At 40.9% G+C, this 25,235-nt stretch overlaps 1 protein-coding gene across 1 annotated transcript in view; it reads right to left on the bottom strand.

Annotated features, from left to right (window-relative positions):
• LAMA3 (laminin subunit alpha 3) overlaps positions 1 to 25,235 on the bottom strand; it is a 237,299-nt gene that overhangs the window by 22,577 nt on the left and 189,487 nt on the right. Inside the window, exons 56-67 of the mRNA XM_040354074.1 lie at positions 24,054 to 24,233; positions 20,583 to 20,722; positions 18,993 to 19,175; positions 17,177 to 17,328; positions 11,210 to 11,369; positions 9,188 to 9,321; positions 7,256 to 7,409; positions 5,457 to 5,579; positions 4,051 to 4,187; positions 3,802 to 3,919; positions 2,405 to 2,545; positions 662 to 792 (exon numbers count right to left, since the gene is read on the bottom strand). Of these exons, the coding sequence (XP_040210008.1) occupies positions 662 to 792; positions 2,405 to 2,545; positions 3,802 to 3,919; positions 4,051 to 4,187; positions 5,457 to 5,579; positions 7,256 to 7,409; positions 9,188 to 9,321; positions 11,210 to 11,369; positions 17,177 to 17,328; positions 18,993 to 19,175; positions 20,583 to 20,722; positions 24,054 to 24,233 (1,753 nt within the window). The remainder of the gene's footprint in view (positions 1 to 661; positions 793 to 2,404; positions 2,546 to 3,801; positions 3,920 to 4,050; positions 4,188 to 5,456; positions 5,580 to 7,255; positions 7,410 to 9,187; positions 9,322 to 11,209; positions 11,370 to 17,176; positions 17,329 to 18,992; positions 19,176 to 20,582; positions 20,723 to 24,053; positions 24,234 to 25,235) is intronic.

Genomic DNA, 25,235 nt, shown 5'->3' with positions numbered 1-25,235 from the left:
ATGTTCTCTATTTCCTCGTTGTTCAATGAGGAAAGTTGGCCCGCCAAGATCCTCGGCGGCTTCAACACTGAACTCGACGAGGAACTCGATGTGTTTGGCACGTCGAGTTCCTCGGACGTGTGTACGGGGCCTGACAGACTGAAAAGTGCAAATTGTCTCTTACCAAACTTTTACTTAACACGCAGTAACATGAAATTAGCAAAAGCAGCCCCAAGGGTTGTGCCAGTGGAATGGAACTTCCCCTGCCGTTGTATGTGTTCTACGTCACCGCGTTTGAGAACGAGGAGATTTGGTCTTGACAGTGTGTACGCAAGGAAAGCTTGTCAAGTTTCTCCACAAGCCTGACAAGGAACTCGTAGAGGAAAACGATGTTTCATTTACGACGAGTTCCTCGGTCGTGTGTACGAGGCCTAACAGTCAAACAATTGGCATTTTGATAAGGAGTGCTCATCAATACCTATCTCCATGTTTCCTTTAGCGCACTTTGCATGAAGATGAAATGTAATTATTACATTTAATTGGATTTAACAAGTTTTTGTATGACAGCCTTATGTTGTGATCCCTCTTGCAGTTTATATTTTACATTATTTTGTAGGTAACCACGCTATAATACACCATTAACAAAGTAAAAAGCTAATTTGATTACTGTAATTGAACTTACTCAGCATTCTCCTTTATCACAGATACATAATGCATTGAACCATCTGCATATTTGCCCTTTGATTGTAGCTGAAGATTTTTTGTATCTACAGTTATGATTCCATTCTTTAGAGAGACCTGTAGGTCATCAGACTGTAGAAAGAAATGAAGCACACACATTATTTAAGGACCTTGCCTGTTTTTCAGACTTGGTGTTTACAATATTAAAACAGTTTTTTTTTGCAAATAAACCAGCCTATACAAGTGACCATGTGGTTGCCATCATCTCTTGTAAATTTATAATGTGAAAACCTCTAGGGTTGGGATTATGTAGGCAACGAAAAAATATATATTCAAAAAGTATAAAAAAATATATTTTTAATACATGTATGTAGAAAAAGTACAAAATTACATTACAATACAAAATATAGTGCAAAAAACAGCCAACTTTCCACAGTCTACCCCTTTTTCGTTGCCTACATAATCCCAACCCTAGAGGTTTTCGCATTACAGTTTTTTTTGCTAGAAAATTACTTAGAACCCCCAAACATTCTATATATTTTTTTCTAACACCCTAGAGAATAAAATGGCGGTCATTGCAATACTTTTTGTCACACCGTATTTGCACAGTGGTCTTACAAGTGCACTTTTTTTTTTTTTAAATTCACTTTTTTTAATTAAAAAATAAGACAACAGTAAAGTTAGCCCAATTTTTTTTATATAGTGAAAGATAATGTTACGCCGAGTAAAATGATACCCAACATGTCACGCTTCAAAATTGCGCCCGCTCGTGGAATGGCGTCAAACTTTTACCCTTAAAAATCTCCATAGGCGACGTTTAAAAAAATCTATAGGTTACATCTTTTGAGTTACAGAGGAGGTCTAGGGCTAGAATTATTGCTCTCGCTCTAACGATTGCGGCGATACCTCACTTGTGCGGATTGAACACCGTTTTCATATGCGGGTGCTACTCATGTATGCGCTCGCTTCTGCGTGCGAGCTCATCGGGACGGGGCGCTTTAAAAAATTTGGGGGGGGTTTTATTATTTATTTATTTTTAATTATTTTATTAATTTTTACTCTATTTAAAAAAAAAAAATGGGTCACTTTTATTCCTATTACAAGGAATGTAAACATCCCTTGTAATAGAAAAAAGCATGACAGGTCCTCTTAAATATGAGATCTGGGGTCAAAGACCTCAGATCTCATATTTAGACTAAAATGCAATAAAAAAAATATATTTGTCATTTGAAAAAATGACAACAGAAAAATTTCTCTTTAAGAAGCATGTGCGGAAGTGACGTTTTGACGTCGCTTCAGCCCTGCTATGCTATGGAGACGGGTGGGGGCCATCTTGCCATCACACAGCAGAGTGAATGACCCGATTGCCTCCGCCGCTGCCGACGGCTACAGTAAGCGGCGGAGGGCGCGGGAGAGTGGCAGGAGGGAGGGCTCCTGTCACGCCGCCGATAACGGTGATCTCACGGCAAATCCCCCACACAGACCACCGTTATCGTTTACAGGACCGCTCAAAGAAAAGATGGATATCTTGGTTGTAGCAGCAGCTGCTGCCGTTACCGATATATCCATCTTTAAAGTACCGACGTATATGTACGTGAGCGGGTCCTTAAGTGGTTTTAATACAGCCAGACATGAGAATGACAACATTAGCAAACATTCCTCTAGTCTAGTAGAAATGTTCCCTGTAAAATGACTGTGAACCTCTGCAATCAAAAAAAGGAAACATTATTGTAAAAGTATATACCTGTGTCTGGTGAGTAAGCAGAATAGCATTGTTCTGAGGTGTTTGAAAACCAAATGATGCTTGAAAGGTACTTGGGAAGGTGAAGCCATCTGGTTTCAGTCCCAGAGTTCCACCATTTGAGAACTCTGCTGATCGGATAATCTACACAAAAATGACAACACTGTTAGTACAAACCCATGGAAACAATGCATACAAATTAAACTACATCAATGTGTATTTTGCAAACACACAGAACACATAACAAAAAGACACTGACACTTCTGAACCCAATTTTGAACTTCAATGATTCAACATCTAAACCAATGGTCTCCAAAACAACAATTTGTTTAAAAAGATTATGATGGTTGGGGTTAATACAACTAAAGGGCTGTCAGGAGCTCTCATCGAGAGAGCTTGATTATGCTTATATTTTCCTGCCAGATCCACCATTCATAAAAGTCATATTACAGCTTCTTTGAAAGGGTGCAGGATCTATGAATGGAGGGCGAAGATTAATAGCTCTGCCACCCTCCATTCAGAGATCCTATGTCCCCCTGAGGGGAGGCGTGAAGCCCTGTACACAAGGCTGGGATTCTCGTCAGGAAAAAAATGTTGTTTTTCCTGACGAGATTCCTGGCAAGATTATCTTGCCGGCCGAGGGTACACACGTACGAATCAAAAGAACTGCCGTTCTTTTGAATGGTACGAACGCGGTGACATCATCGACTACGACGAGCATGCTCTTGTCACATTCGATGCCGTCGCCGCCATCTTGCTTCACCCTACCTATGCCATGGAAGCTACCGCACAAGAGTCAAAGTCATTTCGAGCATGCGCGGGTTTCCATGGAGGCAGGTAAGTATACACACGCTCGGGTTTCTCGGCAGGAAAACACTGCCAAGAATCCCGACAAGAAAATAGAGAGCAGGTTCTCTATTTTTCTCGTCTAGATTCTGGGCAGTTTCCTTGACGAGAAACCTCAAAGCCTCGTGCACAGGCACGGTTTGTTCGGCAAGAAAGCTCTGCCAGAAGTTTTCTTGCTGTTTCTGGCCGAGAAAACTTTGCGTGTGAGATTTCTCTTGAAACAAGAAAAATCAACACAAGGGACACATCATACGAACTGTAAGGTATGTCCCTTGTGCTGATTGTTATGTTTGTAATTTTAGCAAACTTAGGCTTTAAACAAAAAGCAACAAGAGATGCTCTAAACCTAAAAAATAACTAAAAAACAGCAAATGCTCATGTAACCAAGTAAGATGTAAATGCCGCTAGAAGAATGCAGAAGCACCTTTTCTCTGCGAGAAAAGTCCACCCATTAACATTAATAAAACGGTACTGGGATGGGGCGATTTACAGTATATTAAAGCAGGAAAACCCAAATCCTGCAGAATATGGCGTCTGTAACAACATCCACTTACATTCCACTCATCATAGCATCTTCGGTTGACTCCGTATGTTTCAGAAAATACGGTTCCACTCTGTGGTGACTTAACATTTTTAACACATCCACGGAAAGAAGGAGTAGTTATGTCAAATCTGTTTAAAGGGAAATGAAAAGATCAATATATGTAGAAATACTAATTATATATATGTGTAGGTTTTTTTGTTTTTAAATGCATGCACTATAACTCTTACAACAAAAGAACAGAATGACTTTTTTTACTCACTTTTCTATAAATGACTTAGGAGCTCCACCCAAATAGTAAGTAGAAAAAGTAAATACATCAACATCTGTATCACTTATGGTTTGCAGACCTTGACGTACACGTAAAAATTTATTCTTTGGTATAATATACACCTCAGTCTGTGGAAGGTAAGAAATAAAAGGGATGATTTACAAAAGATGCTATTTTTTCACCTAGTAAGTGCACCAGTGTTTATGTCAAGCAATCATATGTTGTAAAATTTAAAGAAAATTAATACTTTATTTATAGCGCTGTAAATTTTTGCAGGACTTTACATATTTAGTGTACATTCACATCAGTCTCTACTCTCAAGGAGCTTACAATCTAAGGTCCCTAACTTACATTCATACATACACATACTAGGGTCGATTTAGACAGGAGCCAATCAACCTACCAGCATGTCATTGGATTATGCTATTCAAAATAAGAGGCTCGCCTTAAAGGAGGCAGTGTTAGCAAATTTTATTTACTTACTGAACACATTTCCCTCGCTTGACCCTCTGCCAGAGCGCCCAAAATTCAAAAATGTAAGTTCTTATTTTCTGAGAAAGGCCAGTCTCATGCAGCCAATTAGGCCTCCTCCACACCACCTTGTGACAGAACTGTCACTTAGGGGTGCATTCACTTTTGTTGCCATGCAGTTTAGACATGTCTGTGTGTAGATTTAGTTGCGGGATTGGGGCACCATCAGTGCAGAACTTGCTCAGGAATGGCAGGTGAGAGTGCATTGGCACGCACAGTCAGGCAAAGACTTTTTGAGGATGACCTGGTGTCAAGAAGAGCAGAAAAGAAGCCACTTCTCTCTAGTAAAAACATCAGGGACAGACTGATATTCTGCAAAAGGTACAGGGATTGGATTGCTGAGGACTGGGGTAAAGTCCTTTTCTTTGATGAACCCCCTTTCCTATTGTTTGGGGCATCTGGAAAAAAAACTTGTCCGGAGAAGAAAAGGTGAGCGCTACCATCATGTCAACAGTAAAGCATCCTGAGACCATTTGTGTGGGGTTTCTTCTCAGCCGAAGGGAGTGGGCTCACTCACAATTTTGTATAAGAACACAGTCATGAATAAAGAAGGGTAAAAAAACATCCTCCGAAACCAACTTCACCCAACCATCAAAGAACTGTTTGGTGAGGAACAATGCAATTTCCAGCATGATGGAGCACCTTGCCATAAGGCAAAAGTGAAAACTAAGTAATTTGGAGAACAAAACATCGACATTTTGGTTACATGGTCAGGAAACTCCCCAGACCTTAATCCTATTGAGAAATTGTGGTCAATCCTCAAGAAATGAAAACTTTTAGCCACGGCTGTACAATCTGAAATATAAATGCTTTACCATTATTAGCCACTACGTCATACAAATTAAAAAGCACTGTTCATTACATACCAAATGCTCCTTTCCATCATTTACACGTCCAAAGGTACTCTTGATTTCTTTCACTGGGCCTGAATTCAGCTTATATTTGAGGACAAGAACACCATCTTCAATTTCAACACTTATGTAATTGTCCTGCAATAAAAAAAAAAAAATGACAGCATTATCTATGGAGCAAGGGGCATACATGAATTTCTATTGCAACCAAAAAGTACATCTAACATTAAAAATATCCAAGCCATAATGCATAATAACCAAATCAGACAGCAGCACTTACTCCAGAAACATGGGCAATTCTGGACTGCTGCAGAATAACAAATCTCATGAGAAGTACAAGAAGTACATCAGCTGTACAGTTGTTCCCTCTCACTGGCCAGAATGCTGCAGAATTACTGATGGTTACTGATGTAGCACCCTGGTGTTTAGACAGGGTTGCTAACACATTTAGTTTGCCAGGTAGTAATTGACCTGGCTGATTGATAGAAGATCAACTGGTTTCCACCCTAAATTCTGAAATTGCTACACCTTTTCTCTTCTGTCACTAGGTGGCACTGTGGTTAGTGACATTAGATTGACAAGGCCTTAGTAAGGTCAGATCATGAATGGATAGGGTGTCTCAGCCAATTGGCAGGGGTTTCTTTTAGTCCTTTGGCCTGCTGAGTGAGCCTATTTACTTTTGAGCATTCAGGTGATCAGGGTCCTGTGCCACCTAGAGGGCTGTCTGGGTGGACATGTTTTATGTCGCCCCGGGTTTTTAGGCCAGAAGCCAGAGGCCTATCTCGGGGACACCTGGCTGCTAGGCTGCCTGAGGCCTATCCAGGAGCAGGAGAAGCAGAGTAGGGATGAAGTCCAATTGAGTTGCGAAGGTTCAGCCAGATGGGGAACCAGTTGTGGTTAGAGGTAGAGGGGAAGCTGTCACCACTAAGGGACCATCCACCTTGTTACCGGAGACTACTGTGAGTAAGCTGAAGCAAGTACTCGAGCAGTCTTCTTACCAGCCAGGGACAGTGAAGAAGTGGAAAAGCATCAGCAAGTGCCAAGCCAGGGGCCCAGCAGGCTAGCGTGGGTGACACTTGAGGAGTATACAGCGGGATAGCTGTGGAACAGCTCAGGGGATCCATTGACGACTGGGATCTGGAAGTCTAGTGAGAGACTGGGAGCTCAGTGAGTGAAGATTTACGGTGGGATACTGTGAGATAGAGAAAGACTATTCTATGTTACCAAGAGTTATGTACAACTACCTTTAGTGACTGTTGCAAGATTAGTTGCCATAGGGTACTACCTATACAGAAGTGTTATCTGGCTGGAGGCCTTCCACTGTATAGTTGTCTACCTATAGTGTTTCGGAGTCTGCCAATTATCATTGCATCTCCCTAAGGGTATCCTGGTCCTAACCCGCTCTCCCACAGTTCTTGTTAAGAGACAATAAATCTCTTGTTCGCATTCAAAAAGTGACTGGCATCCATTATTTTACCTTGCATTACACCCACCATGCCTGGTAACCCACTATACAAGGAAGGATGTTAGCTCTCCCTAACCCCTTGATGTCACCATTAGGCCTCTGGGGCCCCCAGGCCTTTGATACACTAGCAGCAAGTAATATCTTACCAGTACAGCAGCGAGGAGGAGGTGAGTGGACTTTTAGAGATTTTATCACAGGTTAGCCAGCAACAGAATTACTAGTTTTACATGGCCCTTACTGTTCCTATATCAGCAAACTATAAGCAGAATAACTGCTGTTTTTATTGTCTTTTGCACTGCTATTTGCACTGAATGCATAACCATTTACTGTATATATATGAACATAATACCTCTTTTTCTGCAAAGAATAATAAGCCATTATCTGCTGTGGTCTGTATGGTCTGCTCATAGCGTAACCGCGGGTTATCCCCAAGTGGCAAGGTATATTTTATGGTGGCATATCCAATGCCTTCAAAGAAACTTCTTTCTGATTCTTCCTTGTATCTAAGGCAATAAAAGACACTGTGTTAATGAGGAGCAGCAAACAAATATGCAAGAGATGTTTCCTACTGAATTATAATGAACAGTAACCAAAGATATGGTACACTGGGCACCCACTGACACGGATAACTAAGGGCCACACACACAAAGAACTTTGTAAAATAATTGCTGTACAATTAACATGTGCCTTACTAAAGTCAATTTCTGTGCAATACAGGGATTTTAATGGTTTCACTGATTAAAACCTATTCTATCATGAAAATAATGCTGCTATTAATTTGACTAGAGGTAGACATGTGCTTGAAGGCCACATTACACCAGTTCTAATTTTGCATAACATTCACATGTTAGCTTAAAAACAGATTTTATATGAATTTTCAGCAGGCAGCTTAAAACACTTTTAATGCCTGTGTTGGCAGCCTTTGGGCTTGTGTCGATGGGCTTGTTTGCAGGTGCATTCCATTTGCATGCTTCTGCGATCACACTGTGCATCAGATCTGCAGTTGACCTTGTGACATACCTTTGCTCGCCCTCTAAGCTCCCTCAATCTGTTCCAAGCCTCTGTTCCATTCCTGTTAGTGTGTATGGGAGCGAGAAGCAGTTCTCACACATCGGTAAAGTTGAGGACATTTGGGAAATAGAAGGTCTCCCTCACAGTTACAACTGAAAAGTTTACTAAAATGTGGTTCTATTGGCTTGAATTTTACACTTTCTTTACTTTGCTGATTATTGACATCCTTGTACCCAACTTATCTGCCAGGTGTAATTACTTCCAGGGCCGGTGCTACCACTAGGAGAACTAGGCAGCCACCTAGGGCGCACTGCTGCCTAGGGGCACCCGGCCGCTGGTTTCCCCCTGCGTCTGCATGCTCTGCAGGCTGCAGCGTGTAACTAACTCAGTCTCAGGCAGCTGCTCCGTCCGACCGGTGGCATAATTGGAGGCACAGCATAACACTGAAGCCAGCTCTAGAGGAAACAGAGCCCATGCTTCCTGTATAGCAGCGCCTTCTGCCACATGGGCAGGGCAAAGGGGGTGGATTCAGGGGTGGAGCCAATGGAGGCGGCAAAATTAGGTCTCACCTAGGGTGTCAAACATCCTTGCACCAGCCCTGAGTACCCCCCGCTACCCATCCCTATATTGGAGCTGCACCACCTGTCCCCCCCCCCTTTTTTTTCTCTTTCATTTCTATACCTATACTTCTTTTGTCATGTGGTCTAACCAATATGCTCCTCCACCCAGCGTTAGGATTCCTGGTGGGCAATAGCCTGACAAACTGGCTATTTTTTTTTAAGTCTGTTGGGCTGTAATTTTGGCCACAAGATGGGTTTATATCATTCTTATGTTGAGTACTCTAGACCTAGACGTATGGTGGTATCCTAATGGTACCCTTTTTTTCCCAACTACATTATACAGGCACATGCGTGTTTATGAAGTGGGACAGCTGGCAGGCTGAATCACCCACTGCTTTCCTATATCCTCCAGGATCTCTGGTGTTAAGAACTCTGTGTCGCTGTTTCCACCCACCTACAGCAACCTTTCTTTAGGGTCATACTCTACCTCGTTCATGTTATGCTATGGAGGATACAGCTAAGAAATCTTTCTCGGAGATCTCTTATCAGACACCCAGAGATATATTAGGACTGTTGAGTAATTTAAAACCCCAGAAACTACTAAAAACTGATTTCTGGAAGCTATCACCTCTTATGACTCACTGTCACAAAATGTAATACAGTTATCTACTAGACACATACAGTGTCACACAGTTACATTATAGCAGTACCTTTTGCAGGGTTCCACTTTTTTTGTGTCGATGTTAAATGTCTTGCGGAAATTGTACAAACTGATTCCATTTTGGTTTAGGTCATCTAGTTCAATGCATCCTCTGTATCTTTGATAGTCCAATCCTCGCGGCGGCTTTAAAAAAAATGCACACTTATTGTTTCATATATAAAAATATAAAAAAATTATACTGTATGTTACAATATATTTCTTTGATGCATTTGATCTTGTATATAGATAAAGAAAGTGCTGGGCTTTTAAGGGCTGTTTGAGAGTCAGAACATTAGCTCATGAATAACCATAATCTCCAATGTCTAACGCAACTCTTCAATCTAAAGGGAAGTACATTTCCTGCTACCTTTTGCTCAGTGATTGCCAGCCAACACATATATATATTTTTTTATTATCACTTTACACCACACTTTGACTTTTTCGCATGTAGACACGAGGGGCCAGACTCAGGTAGAATCGCCTATCTTTAGGCAGGCGTAGCGTATCTCAGATACACTACGCCGCCATAACTTAGTGAGGCAGGTCCCGTATTCTGACAGGACTTGCGCCCTAAGTTACGTCGGCGTAGTGTAAATGGGCCGGCGTAAGCCCGCCTAATTCAAAGTAGGCTGGTAGAGGGCGTGTTGTATGTTAATGACTCGTGAACCCACGTAATTGACGCTCCTAACGAACGGCGCATGCGCCGTCCGTGAAAGTATCCCAGTGCGCATGCTCCAAATTATGCCGCAAATAGTCAATGCTTTAGACGTGAACGTAACTTATGCACAGCCCTATTCGCGTACGACTTATGCAAACGACGCAAAATTCGACGCTGTCCCGACATCCATACTTAACATTGGCTACGCCTCATATAGCAGGGGTAACTTTACGCCAGAAAAAGCCTTACGTAAACAACGAAAATCAATGCGCCGGGCGCACGTATGTTTCTGAATCGGCGTATCTAGCTCATTTGCATATTCTACGCGTAAATCTACGGAAGCGCCCCTAGCGGCCAGCGTAAATATGCACACCAAGATACGACGGCGTTGGAGACTTACGCCGCTCGTATCTAGGCAACAGTGAGGCGTATCTGATTCTATGAATCAGGCGCAGAGATGCGACGCCTCACACTCAGAGTTACAACGGGGTATCTGGAGATACGCCGTCGTAACTCCTTTGTGAATCTGGGCCAAAGAATCACTTCAAACACAAAAATAATATAAGATTCAAACAGATTTTCCAAGCCTTTGTCAAGAAGCGATGACAAGGACATGAACTTGATGATTCATTGGATCATTAATCAGATAACATTTTCATCTGCTTAGTGATGCAATAAATAACCTTCGAGGCCATCAACTGTGCTCCTACATGTCGTTTGTAGTTAAACAGACTAAGGTTGGAGACATGTTTTTTTATTTTTTCAGCACAGAGCAAAACATAACTTATCCTATTATCCCCCTAGTGTGAACACATGAGTGAATGTAGTATGAAGATATCATGGAGGATGATGCTTATCAGTGGAGCCAGGTCTGATCATATCAATCACTGGTACATTTGGTTACATTTTTTGGATATTGTATGCTAGGCCTAGCTACAGCCCTCTTCTCCCTCCTCTGTGCCTCTCTCCTCCCCCCACATGTTGCTATATGACCGGACTTGCCTCTTCCTTTTGTTCCATCTAGCCCTGGGAGGTGGCCTTAATCCTTCCTATCATGTACTGAGCCACCTACAGGTGGTGCTGTTTTTGAGATGCCACTGGTGGTTGGGGATTTGAAGCTCATGATTGTGGGTTTTTCCAGCTGGATTCTGTTATTATTGGGTGCAGTTTGAACCTCCGTCCATTGGGTGGCTACGTTGTGGCGGCTGCAATTCATTTCTCAATTTTTCTAGTTTATCTCATGCATCATGAGATGTGGTGCCACTGGTACTCTCACTATCCGCCTCTATACATAAATCTTATATTAGATTCATTCTTATTCACCAGCTTCTGGACTATCTGCAGGGACGAAAACAACTATACATGCAGACTTACCTTGAAGTCATCTGGGTATCCTCCAACGTAAAAGACAACATCATCTTCAGTGAGGGAGAACAGAGTGCCTTGCTGCACATTGATAGTTGAACTTATAATAGCGTCTGGCTTATTTGATGTGAATGCCTTCGTATAATTTAATGTAAGATACTGGTAAATCCTGAAATAAGGAGTACAAAGCCTAAATTATATTTCAGTAAGGATGTTAGAAAAAATTATGTATGGTATACTGTACATATACAAAAAATAGGCAAAAATGTCAACCAACAACAAATTCCAAAACTGGAGTAACTTGAAGATCAGAGGATTTTTTCAGAGTACAAGTAATCACATATTAATTTCTCTATCTGATCATTTAAAGTAGTCATCCACATGACAATCAGTGGCAGCCGCTCATAAGGAGTACAGGGGCGCCGCCCGCTAATCCATGCGCCAGGCCCCTAATCCCCATGCGGTGCCGGATGCACGGATTTCAATGGGGTATGTTTTATTTTTGAAGGACATGATTAGAGCTTGATGCTCTAATTGGCTTAAAAAAGGGTGGGCTTGGGGCGCAGTGCTCTGCGCCCCGTGCCCACCCATTTGGTCGACATTAGGGAATTAATGTTCGCTAATGTCTTCCTGCTTCTCCTCCCAGCCAATCAGGAAGCAATGGAAAAGGGAAGGGAAGGGTTGTGGGACTTTAGATGAGGCATGTATATGTACATAATAAAAAGGACGAGTATCTAGTTGTACATAGGCTACATGTAATGGGTCCCCGGGGGGAGCAGGCATGTAGCCATGGGATAAATAGTTGAAATTAATAATTATAATCAACTATATGCAACTGATGTAAACATTACACAATGTGCTAAATACAGTATCATATAAATAATATATAATACATGGTTTCCACAGGAATAAACATAATCAATAATAATAATAATCATAACATATTTAATGTCATTGATACACATGATTCGTACAAGCAAGAGCAATTAATGTATTAATTAGATACAAATACAAGTCCAATAATTTATAATCATCATAGCAAATATAAATATTCAATAAAATTATATGAATTCATAGTTTGAAAGCAAGCTTGGCCTGGCATCCTAGAGTCAAAACTTGACGTGTTTCGTGACATTAACAGCCACTCATCAGGAGTATGGATGCATAAATTTTGGCTAGAAGGTAAAATAAATAAATAAATCAGATCTTGATAGATATACCATATACTCTATAGGAGGGAATCAGGAAGCAAGTCCTAAGACCCGATTGACTGGGAGTCCTAAGACCCGATTGGCCAGGAGGAGAAGCAACCACCAGGACTCGGGAAGAGATGCAGGGGGGAAACCGCCAAAGCAGCGACATAGATGGGGTAAGTGCGGGGCTGGTGGATGGCCTGGCGGGCAAGCAAAGTGGCGATTGAGCGGGTGGTCGATCGAGTGACAGGAGGGGGGGTGGGCAAAGTGAGGGGGCCAGGTTTGCTTGCCATCCTCCCCAAAAAAATTAAGCACCAGCCGCCACTGCTGACAATGTCAGTCATTAGGACTCTGGAGTCATGTTTTAGGAAAATAACCCATTTTGTATTTTCTGAGCGAGCCCTCTCACGCTTTGCTTCAGTAGGTATAGGAAGACGGCCATCTAACAATGTTGTCTTTCAGTATATGTTATTATCTAAATATAAATTATATAAATATTTTTATGGCTGTACATAATTGGCCTTTCTTAACCACTTGCCGACCAGCCGCCACACTTATATGGCGGCAGGTCGGCTCTCCTGCACAAACCGACGTATCCGTATGTCAGTCCGTGCATCTGGGATTGTCCGCCGGCCGCCCACGATCGATGTACACAGAGGCAGAATGGCAATCTGCCTTTGTAAATAAGGCGGATCCCCGATCTGACAGGGGACATCTCAGAGATCTGCTGTTCCCCGTGATCGGGAACAGCATTCTCTATCATGTCCCAGGAAGCCTACCCCCCTATAGTTAGAACATGCTGAGGAAACACATTTAAACCCTTGATCGCCCCCTAGTGTTAACCCCTTCCCTTCCAGTGTCATGTATACATCGATCAGTGCATTTTTATAGCACTGATCAATGTAATAATGTCATTGGTCCCCAAAAAGTGTGATTTAGGGTCAGATTTGTCTGCCGCAATGTCACAGTCCCGCTAAAAATTGCAGATCACTGCCATTACCAGTAAAAACAATAAAAAAGGTAAAAGGTCTGGAGTTGATTCAAAGTGTGGTGTTTGCATTTGGAATCTATTGCTGTGAACCTACATCATGTGTTCAAAGGAGCTGTCCATGCAACTGAAACAGGCCATTGTAATGCTTCAAAAACAAACAAATCCATCAGAGAGATAGCAGCAACATTAGGAGTGGCCAACTCAACAGTGTGATACATTCTGAGTAAAGAAGAACGCACTGGTAAGCTCAGCAACATAAAAAGGCCTAGACATCCACAGAAGACAACAGTGGTGGATGATCACTGGATCCTCTCTATGGTAAAGAAAAACCCATTCACAACATCCAGACATTAAAGGACACTCTCCAGGAGGTGGGTGTATCACTGTCATAGTCTACAATCAAGAGAAAGCCAGATTAGGCTTTGCCAAAAAACATCTAAAAAAGGCAGACCAGTTCTGGAAAACATTTTTTGGATGGATGAAACTAAGATTAATCTGTACCAGAATGACGCAAAGAAAAAAGTGTGGAGAAGGCTTGTAACAGCTCATGATCCAAAGAACACAACGTCATCTGTAAAACATGGTGGAGGCAGTGTGATGGCATGGGCATGCATGGCTTCCAGTGGCACTGGGTCATTGGTGTTTTTTGATGATGTGACAGAAGACAGAAGCATCCGTATGAATTCTGCAGCGCTTAGAGATATACTCTCAGCCCAGATTCAGCCAAATGCTGCAAAGTTTATTGGACGGCACTTCACAGTATAGATCGACAATGATCCAAAACACACTGCAAAAGCAACCCAGGAGCTTTTGAAGGAAAAGAAGTGGAATATTCTGCAATGGTAGTGATTCACATGATCTCAACCCAATTGAGCATGCATATTACTTGCTGAAGGCAAAACTAAAGGCAGAAACCTAGCCTGGCAAAGCATCAGAAAGGAGGAAACTGGGTCTTTGGTAATGTCCATGGATTCCAAACATGTCTGATCTGTCTGCCGCAATCACGATAAAAATCGCAGATCGCTGCCATTACTAATAAAAAAATACTAATAATATAAATGCCATAAATCTATCCCCTATTTAAAATAATCAGTATACGCTTATTGCAATTTTTTTTACCAAAAATATGTAGAAGAATACATATTGGTCTAAACTTTGGAAGAAATGTGTATTATATAAATGTGTATTATATATGTATTATAGCAAAAAGTAAAAAATTTGAGTACAACGTCGCACACGACCGCAAAAAAGGGCTTGGTTGGGAAGGGGTTAAATCCTTTCCAGGGCTGAAGTGGTTAATTTGCCCAATTACATTTGAGCCCCTGAAAATGGGGGGACTGTGTATAAAAATGGTTGCAGTTCCTAAAATTTGTACTTGATATTTATGTTCAACCCCTTGAATTAAAGCTGAAAGTCTGCACTTCAAATTCATTTGGATTGTTTCATTTGAATTTTATTCTGATGGCATACAGAGCCAAAAGTATGTAAATTGTGCCTGTGTCCAAATATATATGGACCTAACTGTACATAAAGTGCTGCGCAAATTGACAATGCTATATAACAAGTTTATATTGCTGCATTTTACAATGGATGTTTTGTTTATATTAATGCTATATAACTACCTGTAATATATAAATGAATGTATGTGGAGAGAGAATTTGGTGCTACAGGCAGTAAGCTGAGAGCCACCATATATAACAAGGTGTTGAACATATACTACTTCTATTGCCGCGTACAGACGGTCGTTTTTTGTGATGAAATAAAACGACGTTTTAAATCATGAAATAAAACGACGTTTTTGAAACATCATTTTCAAAGACGAAGTTGCCTACACACCATCGTTTTTTCACAATGCTCTAGCAAAGCGAGGTTACGTTTCACCACTTTTTTCCATTGAAGCTCGCATCATAACTAGCTTCTGGGCATGCGCGGGTGTAAAAACGTCGTTTTAAACATTGTTTTTTGCTACACACGGTCAATTTCTGTGAAGTAAAAAACGACGTTTTGAAAAACGACACAAAAAATTCGAGCATGTTCGAATTTTTTTTTGTCGTTTTTCAGAAGACATAAAACGACGTTTTCCCCCACACACGATCATTTTAAATGACGTTTTCAAAAACGTTGTTTTTTTTCATCACAAAAAACGACCGTCTGTACGCGGCATAAGACTTTTTCCTGGTACAAAACCTTCAACATGGCAATATATCTGTATTTACGCCAGTTGGCAACTCATGTTTTGAACATTGTTAGCTCAAAATTAGGCTGTATTATGCTGGCCATACCAGGCAAAATATTTACTAGTGTTGCAACTGTGATTGCTAGATGTTACTGCTCTATATTGTGGCTACATAGTGATGATTCTAAGTATGTGGTCAGTTGTAGGCCTTTACACCGCACCGGGACTGAAACATTGTTTTTTTGTTTTGTGATAAAGAATGTTAGATTTTGAATGTCCTGAAGACAAAAAAAAAAAAAATTGCTAGGAGGGGACATCAGTAAAGACTGTCTCCATCTTAAAGTGGTAATAAACCCAAAACGTAATATATTGCAACCTACCAATCATTAGATGTGGTGGCCGCATTTGTTTCCCTTTTTTAGGCTTCTTATATATGTTGTACCAGGTGATCTGGCCAGTAACACACCTCCTGTATTAGAGTGCCTACACTCTGGATGAAGGAGCACAAAGACACCTTTAAAATGCAGTATTGTCAGTCTAGTAGGGGAGGGTAGTGTTTAATGTACTAGCAGATTTACATACACTAAACAATTTAAGCTGAACTCCAGCTTATACTCTTTAAAGGAGTTGTAAAGGAAAAAAATGTTTGCCTTAAATTAATGTCTGCAAGGTAGACAGACAGAATAGTGTAATGATTCTGTTAAAAAACGAGTAAATACCTATTAAATTCCTTCATCTATATCACCTCCGGCGTTCTAATTTCTGTTCTCTCATTCACTTCCTGGTTTGCAGCGCTCATTCATGTAAGAACTACATTTCCTAGTATGCATTGCGGCACGACCAGTAATTCACACCTCCTTGAAGTCTCTAACATGTAGAGAGCGTCCTGCCGCACAGATGTAGTTCACAGGAGGGGGCTAGCACGTTACTGACCACCGCAGTAAAGCCTCCCTTCACGGTGGTCAATAACAATCAGACAAGCAGGAAGTGAACAGAACAGAGAAGAAATAGAGCAACTTCTGAGCAAAAACGAACAATGAGGAAGTGAAAAGAGGAATGTCTGCAGGTAAAGGATGCTTATTATGAAAAAAAAATGTTTTCCTTTACAACCCCTTTAAGCAGTTACAGCAAGAACATTCATTTTTTCCTTTTAGGATAACTTATTTACGTTTTACATAAATAAATAAAAGCTGACCATTGTATGCAACCCCGTCGGCACTTTACCTGCTCCATCTGCAGGACAACATTTTCTGTTAGAAAACAACAGACTTACTGCATAGATCACCAGGTGAAAATAAAGGAAACAAATTCTAAAAAAGGAAAACGAATGCAGCCATCACAGCTAAGAATTGGTAAGCTGCAATATAATAAATGTTTGCTTTCGGGGTTTTAAAACCTAATGTTTCCTGAAAAAAAATCATATTAAGGCTACCCTTAAAAGGGAAGCAAAATGGCTACATGAAAAGTTTGCTATAGGTGTCAGGGATTTGTCGTTTTTTAATTGAACGCAACGCATCCCAAAAATGGAAATAGGTATGAAACAAAAGAAGAATAAAACACAAGGATGTAAAACTAATATTTACACACACATATGGCAAACCTGAGAGTTGCATTACCTTTCTAAAACAACTCTGTCCATTATGGCTTCATCTGGTTTATTGACCGATACAAATGTGTCCACATTGACTTCTGCCTCATCGTTTCCCAGTTTGTACATACACTTCAGTTTATCATCTTCTACAGCAAGTCCTATGTAATCCTTTGTAGTCTGGACAGAAAAACACCAGAGTTATTATCTATACTATGCACAACGATCCATAAACGAGGTATGCTTTGGGGATCGTAAGAAAGAATTGTGGTTGATTTGCTAAAGTAGAGTAGAGTATTTTTATTTTGGAATGTGATTTTACACCTTGCCTTGTGAATGAGATAAAACTATGTGAAAATTACTTTGCAAAGAATACCCAAACATTTGCAAAAAAATTAAAAACAAAAAAATTGATTTTTGCTCTGTGATTGAATGACTAAACTGGATTGGGTGATTGAAGTCAACACTATATTTAGAGTGTAACATGTATCATGATCCTGTGCACCCACCCTCTGCTGCCAGGGCTTCCCTCCGTGTGACAGCGGTGGGGGATCATCTCCCTGCACCCACTGTCATTTTTTTTTAAGATTTACATTTTTACATTTGTATTGATTATTCCCAAATTTACAGCTAAGTAGCCAGTTAATGTAGCTCAGCCCATTAGATTAACACATTGCTGCCCAATTTTGGTAAGTGTGTTTGGTCAACCATCTATAGAATAACATTACATGATAAGATCACATACTTTACTTTTACCCTCTATATTTATAGTGTGGTTCATTATACTATTATATGCTTATATCCTTTAGGATTCTGTCGCATCTGCTCCTGATGAGTGGAGATATCAATGAAACGCGTCAAGCTATATCTGATGCCACAGCTATACTAGATCTGATATCCATCTGCCTATATAACATAATGTATTCATATGTCCTGTGAACACAGACGCAGCTATCGGGCATGCCACCTTGGCATTGATTAGGCCAGTTCATCAGTCATGTTTGTATAATTACATCAACTACTATTTATCCCTATGATTATGTTTTATATCTGAATTTACATGTACCTTTTTATCCATCATATTGTTACCTTGTGCAATCAAATATGTATATATATATATATATATGAAATTATTGGTCTACTACAATTTTGTTACTAATAAAATAATTTTAATTACTTTTACCTCCGCATTTCATATTGCTTCATCTAAAGTCCCAACCCCCCCTTTTTTGCGCATTTGAACCAGGGATGGAGGCACTGGCCTGTGCCTCATTTAAAGTCCCACATTCCCCCCTTCTATGAAACAGATAGGGGTGCAGCATGAATATCATCACATTAGTATAACAAAATGTATTCAGAGAAGCTCAAAGATGGCATAACTCCCAGGCGCATCCTCACATGAAGTCCTTAGAAGCGGAGGGGGCTGTGTGGGGCTCCGCCCACACACCCGTGTCATTCGTTCATCGATTCCCATTGATTAAAAAATTACAAGTACCGCCTGCCACCACGGCAGATGTACTTGTATTTTGAATGGACTGGGTGAGTGCGCCCAGCACACTCGTATTTCATTCAGTCTTCTCTAGCTTTAGAACTGAAAACCTGTACGAGGATATGGGCACAAAGCTAGAGGGAGCAGGAGGCTGTGCAGGAGAGTGGCATTGCACCTGTAAAAAATATGCTTTTTTTTTTTTTTGAAAGGTGAACTTCCACTTTGCTAAGTGAATAGCCTATATTTCTTTAGTAAAATTACCCTCAAGTGTATTTGTTTGCTTTATGATATATCTTATTAATAACATAAATTGTATACAAGTTACATTTTCTGCCTTTTTTAAATGGCTACTTACATCTTTGTTGCCCAGATACATGACAAACATGTTTGGAGGCAACTGACGTTTGCGACGGTCTCCTCGATTTTGTGGCCTTTGAAGAAATAATGACAGAGATGTATAGGCTTTCAAATCCTCCAGGTTACTGGGAGGCCGCACCTCTACTCCAGAATTGCCATCAAACCTCATTGGTACTACCACCTAAAAAGAAACATATATTTAACTGGGCATAAACATCACCTATGAATACAGCAGGATCTACAAAAATCAGTAGTTTAGACACAGCATCAATACACTTTTTATTTGTATACGCTCAGACTGGTTCACACCGAGGTAACATTATGTGCTACTGCAGAGCATGGTACCACAGCATGCTAGCAAAAGTGTGTTGAGGTGGCATTTAAGTTAAATATGACCACAATGCACTAAGGCAGTGATCTCCAAACTGCGGCCCGGGGGCCAGATGCAGTCCTTTGCTTGCCTTTATCAGGCCCCTGGGGCACTGTTCCTCTCACTGATACTAAATGCTATTCTTCTCATTATCACAAACTATGGGGCACTATTCTTGCTACTGACACCAATGATGGGACACTATTCCTCCCACTGACACCAATGATGGGGTACTATTCCTCCCACTGACACCAAATAATGGGACACTATTCCTCCCACTGACACCAATGATGGGGCACTATTCTTCCCACCGACACCAATGGTGGGACACTATTTCTCCCACTGACACCAAATGATGGGACACTATTCCTATCACTGACACCAATGATGGGACACAATTCCTCACACTGACACCAATGCTGGGACACTATTCCTCCCACTGACACCAATGATGCGACACTATTCCTCACACTGACACCAATGATGGGACACTATTCCTATCACTGACACCAATGATGGGACACTATTCCTCACACTGACACCAATGCTGGGACACTATTCCTCACACTGACACCAATGCTGGGACACTATTCCTCCCACTGACACCAATGATGCGACACTATTCCTCACACTGACACCAATGATGGGACACTATTCCTCCCACTAACACCAATGATGGGACACTATTCCTCCCACTGACACCAATTTCCAGCCCCCCTCAAGCCTGAAGGACAGTAAACTGGCCATTTGTTTAGAAAGTTTGGAAACCCCTGCACTAAGGAAACAAGCCTGAATTGCAGCGGACCACAACATATAGCACGGCACTACCATGCATTGCTACGTCAGAAGAAAATGGTCAGGTCAGGCTTTTGGTGAGGTAGGATTGCGTTAGTAGCCCATTCCATATAAATGAGTTGCCTTGTTGTAAAGCTTGCTAATGCATGGCATAATGCGTTCACGCGCATGCAGTATCGCACCACAGCACAACGCAAAGGTTTGAAGGTTCTATGTCAATTTTTCCAAAGCCTTTTTAAAAATGGTAATAATTACTAAGTTGTTACATATGATGATAACAGCAGCAACAGTTATAGTAAATGATAGCTGTGATCATTGCATGTAGAAATAATCACAGGTGTATTGTATGCTGATATTATACACTGAAGCCTCCATGTGATTTAATAGTGTATGCAATGTTGTGTATTAGAGTACGGAACTCACCTTGTTTGCAGCATCTCGGGCTTGCTGAATCAGCTCCCTGATACGGCTGACGCTCTCAGATATATTTCCCAAAGGCATCAGATCATTGATGCGATTCATGGACTCAAAGACACCAGGCAGGCTGCCACTTAGTTTATTCACTATTATGTAATAGGAAAAAAACAAATAATTTAGCAATTCAGCAATAATCTGAAATACGCATAAAAAACTGTATTGGCAGGTGATTTACGCTTTGAAAGGAAATCCTAAATTTTGAATCTTTCCTGCACTGCTTCTAAAGGAACACTACTCCACGCAGCCCCCTTGAACATTGTCACATCTAGCCCACTCTTGTTAACTGATCAGTACGCCCAAAACGTATATTTCACAGTGTTATGCCGGCGATAGACGGTTTGAATCTCAGCCGGTTTCTGATTTAAACCATGTATGAGCAGGCTGAATGTACTCAAGTTTATTGATCGATCAACTTAGGTACAGCCAGCCTGCCAGATTTTACATGGGATTATTATTAGCGGCTGTTATAGATGATAGCAATAATGACTGTGTTCTCCTAGAGGGGATGGCATTCCATGCCCCCCCCCCTCTCTGCTGGGAGAACACCATGTCTCCTTGGGAGGAATTTCCCCATCAACACTGACTGTGTTGATGGGGGAATTAAGCAATTTTCTTTCGCACCAACTATGGTTGGCTTTAGATTAAACCTCACAGATAGATTAGCTGGGCATTATGCAACAGAAATGTCTTAAATGCATCTCTAAATGATTGAAGCCATTAGACTTATCCCACTGCACTACAACTATGAGTGAAAGATCATTTTTGTGTGGGCTGCACCTTTATCAGTAAATGGGATTACTGCAATAATTTCATCCTTGTAATCTGTAACTGAAGCTTGCAATCCTCATAAAATGTGGAAGATGCTGTTATTAGGATATACAAGAATTGAATTTCCCCTTTATTAAGACACATCAATGAAGAATGAAATGCTGTAGCCACCAAACAGGAATCAAGCGGTATAATACAAATATTCTGTACTAAGGCCCCATTCACATGGGAAAATGCCGCATGCCGCACACTGGGTGAGTTCAGGGAACTACACCTGCACACACCCTCATGTCATATTAGGACACAGTGGCTGGGTCTGTGCAGCTACGTGCCCCAAAAGAGAACAATGGGACACTGGCAACACCTGTGTGTGCAATATATTACATTTGTTCTTAGGGTTAGATATACCTTTTTTTTAATCAAAATGTGTTTATTGTTATTGCACGAAGTGACTATACAGCTATACAGTGTATAAAGACATATCAAATGGTGAGTTACATCAGTCATACAGATATATTAAACTTCAGCAAGTCACATATTATGAATTACAATTTATACTAGACAACTAACATAACTACTACTCAGTACAGTATTTATTGAATCAGTAAAGTACACTTTTTTTTTAACTCCTGGATGTGGAGGAGCCATGCTAGTGCGAGTGAAGGGGCTGCTTCCAGGAGCCCACACCACTCCCTATTACGGCCCCTTCCTGTCCATCTCCTGCATGGGGGGGGGGGTTTGCAGTTGTGCGAGTGGGGGCAGGTTTTGTTTGCCCCCCCCCCAAATATTGAGCATCAGCCGCCACTGATCATCACATTGAAAATGAGTGAGCAACTAGAGCAACTAATCTGCATCAAATTAGGCTTGAACATTCCTCTACAGAATATATTCAGATGATTTAGAAGGCTTTCGGGGACGAACCAATCAGTGCAGCCCAAATAAAAGTATGGCACAAACACTTCAAAGATGGTTGAGAATTTGTTGAAAGTGATCCACATTCTGGAAGACCTGCAACAAGCAGAACACCAGAGAATATTAAACCTGTGTGAACTGTAATCTCAAGGACTGACAGTGCCAGAACTAGAAGATGATCTGGGGATTCCAAAAATAACTGTGTTTAAGATTCTTATGCAGGATCTTGTGAAATAGATGCTGGGAGAACTGTGTGAGGTCCCAAGGTGCCAACCTTGAAGAACACTGAGGCATCAGTGTCCTATGTAAAATGTTTATTTTATCATCTTCAAAAAATGTCTCTATTTTTCATATTCCATGGCTGGATACTTTCAGGACAAGCCATATATATATATATATATATATATATATATATACACACACAATGCTGGGACAAGGTCACCCAGCGCCCAGGGCAAAGATGCCAAACTGCGCCCCTCCTTTCCCTTAGGGGTAGGGTCAGGGTGCCCCCCCATCCCTGCAATGAACCATTGTGCCAGGGGCAGCCGTCCCTCCTGCCCACCCCTTATCCCGGCCCTGCACATACATACTCTGTATATACACTATATACAGGAAATTAGTCTCTTAAGCCTCATACACACGATCAGTCCATCCGATAAGAACGGTCTGATGGACCGTTGTCATCGGTTAACCGATGAAGCTGACTGATGGTCCGTTGTGCCTACACACCATAGGTTAAAAAAACGATCGTGTCAGAACGCTGTGACGTAAAACACAACGACGTGCTGAAAAAAACGACGACGTGCTGAAAAAAAGGAGGTTCAATGTTTCCAAGTATGCGTCGACTTGATTCTGAGCATGCGTGGATTTTAAAGCAAGTTGGCATTTTTTGAACCGATGGTTAAATAACCTATGGAGCCCACACACGATCGGTTTTGACCGATGAAAACGGTCCCTCAAACCGCTGTCCTCTGGTTACCCTATCGTGTGTACGAGGCCTTAGTGCACTGGACCAAAATGATCTAATTTGTTATAGTAAAAGATATTATCTTCAGGAGAGGTGAATGGAAGCAGACCCGCAGTACAGGAGACAGTTGTAAATAGCAGAAAAAAATGGTCTGAGGTGCCTTCAGTTCTTTATGTACAGAAGCAAAGGTTTAAAATGCAGAGCTTTCACATAGGTGGACTGAACAAAAAAATGGGCCATTTCTGCTCAAACAGATGGACCTAAAGGCTGTCTAAATTTACCCTCAAAGGAGGAACTTTTGTAAACTACTACGATCTACTGCATACATGGTTTTGAATTTTTTGGCATACTTTAAGGGAAAGTTATGTAGAATCAAAAGTAATATCACTCTACTATTTGGGGCAATTTTTTTCCCTTTTCAATACTTTTTTTTATTGAAGTTATTTGAATAAAAGCAACTAGTAACTTCCGGTATAACATTAATCAAAAATGTGAGTCTACATTTGACTAAAACAGAAGTCTGTAAATATTCCAGATTATAAGCTGGTATTGCGAGAGTGGTCTGTAATTTTATGCTAAAGCGCAGACCATTTTTCTTTCACTTTTTATCAAGTTTCTCAAACATTTTCCAGAAAATGCTATGTCTGATAAATTAGCAATATGTACTTAAATTTGTTAAAATAAATACAGTAGTTCAAAGGACGATAGACAATATGGCTGAGGAATACCAACTCTTGCAAACTAACTTCTCTTCCTCAGTGTTTGCTTACCAGAGTCGCTTGCCTCTTTTAGTACTTCATTGAACATTTCATTTTGTCCGGTTGCAATTGTGCCCTTAAGATTCTTTAGATCTTCTTCAATGGGTTTTAATTCCTTGTTAACACCATCAGTAATTGTATTTGCATTGGTAACTACGTTTTTGGCATTGTTGAGCATTGTTACAATATCATCTGAAATGTAGTAACATTGTATTATTAGTATTATACAGGATTTATATAGCACCGACAGTTTACGCAGCACTTTACAGGGCAGAGAGTACAATTACAATACAATTTAATCCAGTAGGAATCAGAGAGCCCTGCTCATTAGAGTTTACAATCTAAGAAGGAGGGTCAAGAGATACACAAGGTATGGGCTGATGGAGAAAATAAATGTACAGTTGTTAGGTTAGGGGTCATCTCTGAAGAGATGAGTATTTTGACTTCAGTAATATTTAGCAAATCTAGCCCACATTTTAAGAAATTCACTAGATCTGGTTATTATTTTATTAATTAAAATTTCAATATGCTATCAGTTATAGTATTTTGCTGAAGAAGAAGTAAACCAAGATATAAGGCTAAGCTACCGTTACTTTACATACTCTCACTGTCTACAACCTAAAGTGTGAAAAGTGCATCATTCTGAAGCCTCGTACACACGACCGAGGAACTCGACGAGCGAAACACATCGTTTTCCTCGTCGAGTTCCTTGTAAGACTGTCAAGGAGCTCGAAAAGGCAAGTTTCTCCATCCCGTCGAGGAAATAGAGAACTTGCTCTCTTTTTGGCTCGTCGAGTTTCTCGTCAGTTTCCTCGATGTACACACGACCGGTTTCCTTGGCAAAAAAATATCTCCCAGCAAGTTTCTTGCTGGTTTTTGCCGAGAAACTCGGTCGTGTGTACGAGGCCTAAGGCCTCACACAGGGCATTAGATGTTCCCCTCTGAACGTCTTTTACTCCTGGCAGGAAAAATCTGCTTATAAAACATGCCTAAATCTGCGTATTGCATACATGTTTAGGAGCCTCAAGTGTTTGAGTGTTAATATAATACATTACCAGAATATTAATTAATTTTGGCCAATGGAGTGAACGAATGCTCAAGAGCTAAATGCGTTTAGCTTTAAACACGTTTTGTGATTAGACGCCTTTACGAGCGTCAAGCTTTTTTTCCACTCAAAAGCTCCTCTCCTGAACA

The sequence above is a fragment of the Rana temporaria genome, chromosome 5, assembly GCF_905171775.1.
Source record: "Rana temporaria chromosome 5, aRanTem1.1, whole genome shotgun sequence".
Taxonomy (NCBI): domain Eukaryota; kingdom Metazoa; phylum Chordata; class Amphibia; order Anura; family Ranidae; genus Rana; species Rana temporaria.
This window is presented reverse-complemented; position numbering and strand designations above follow the sequence as displayed.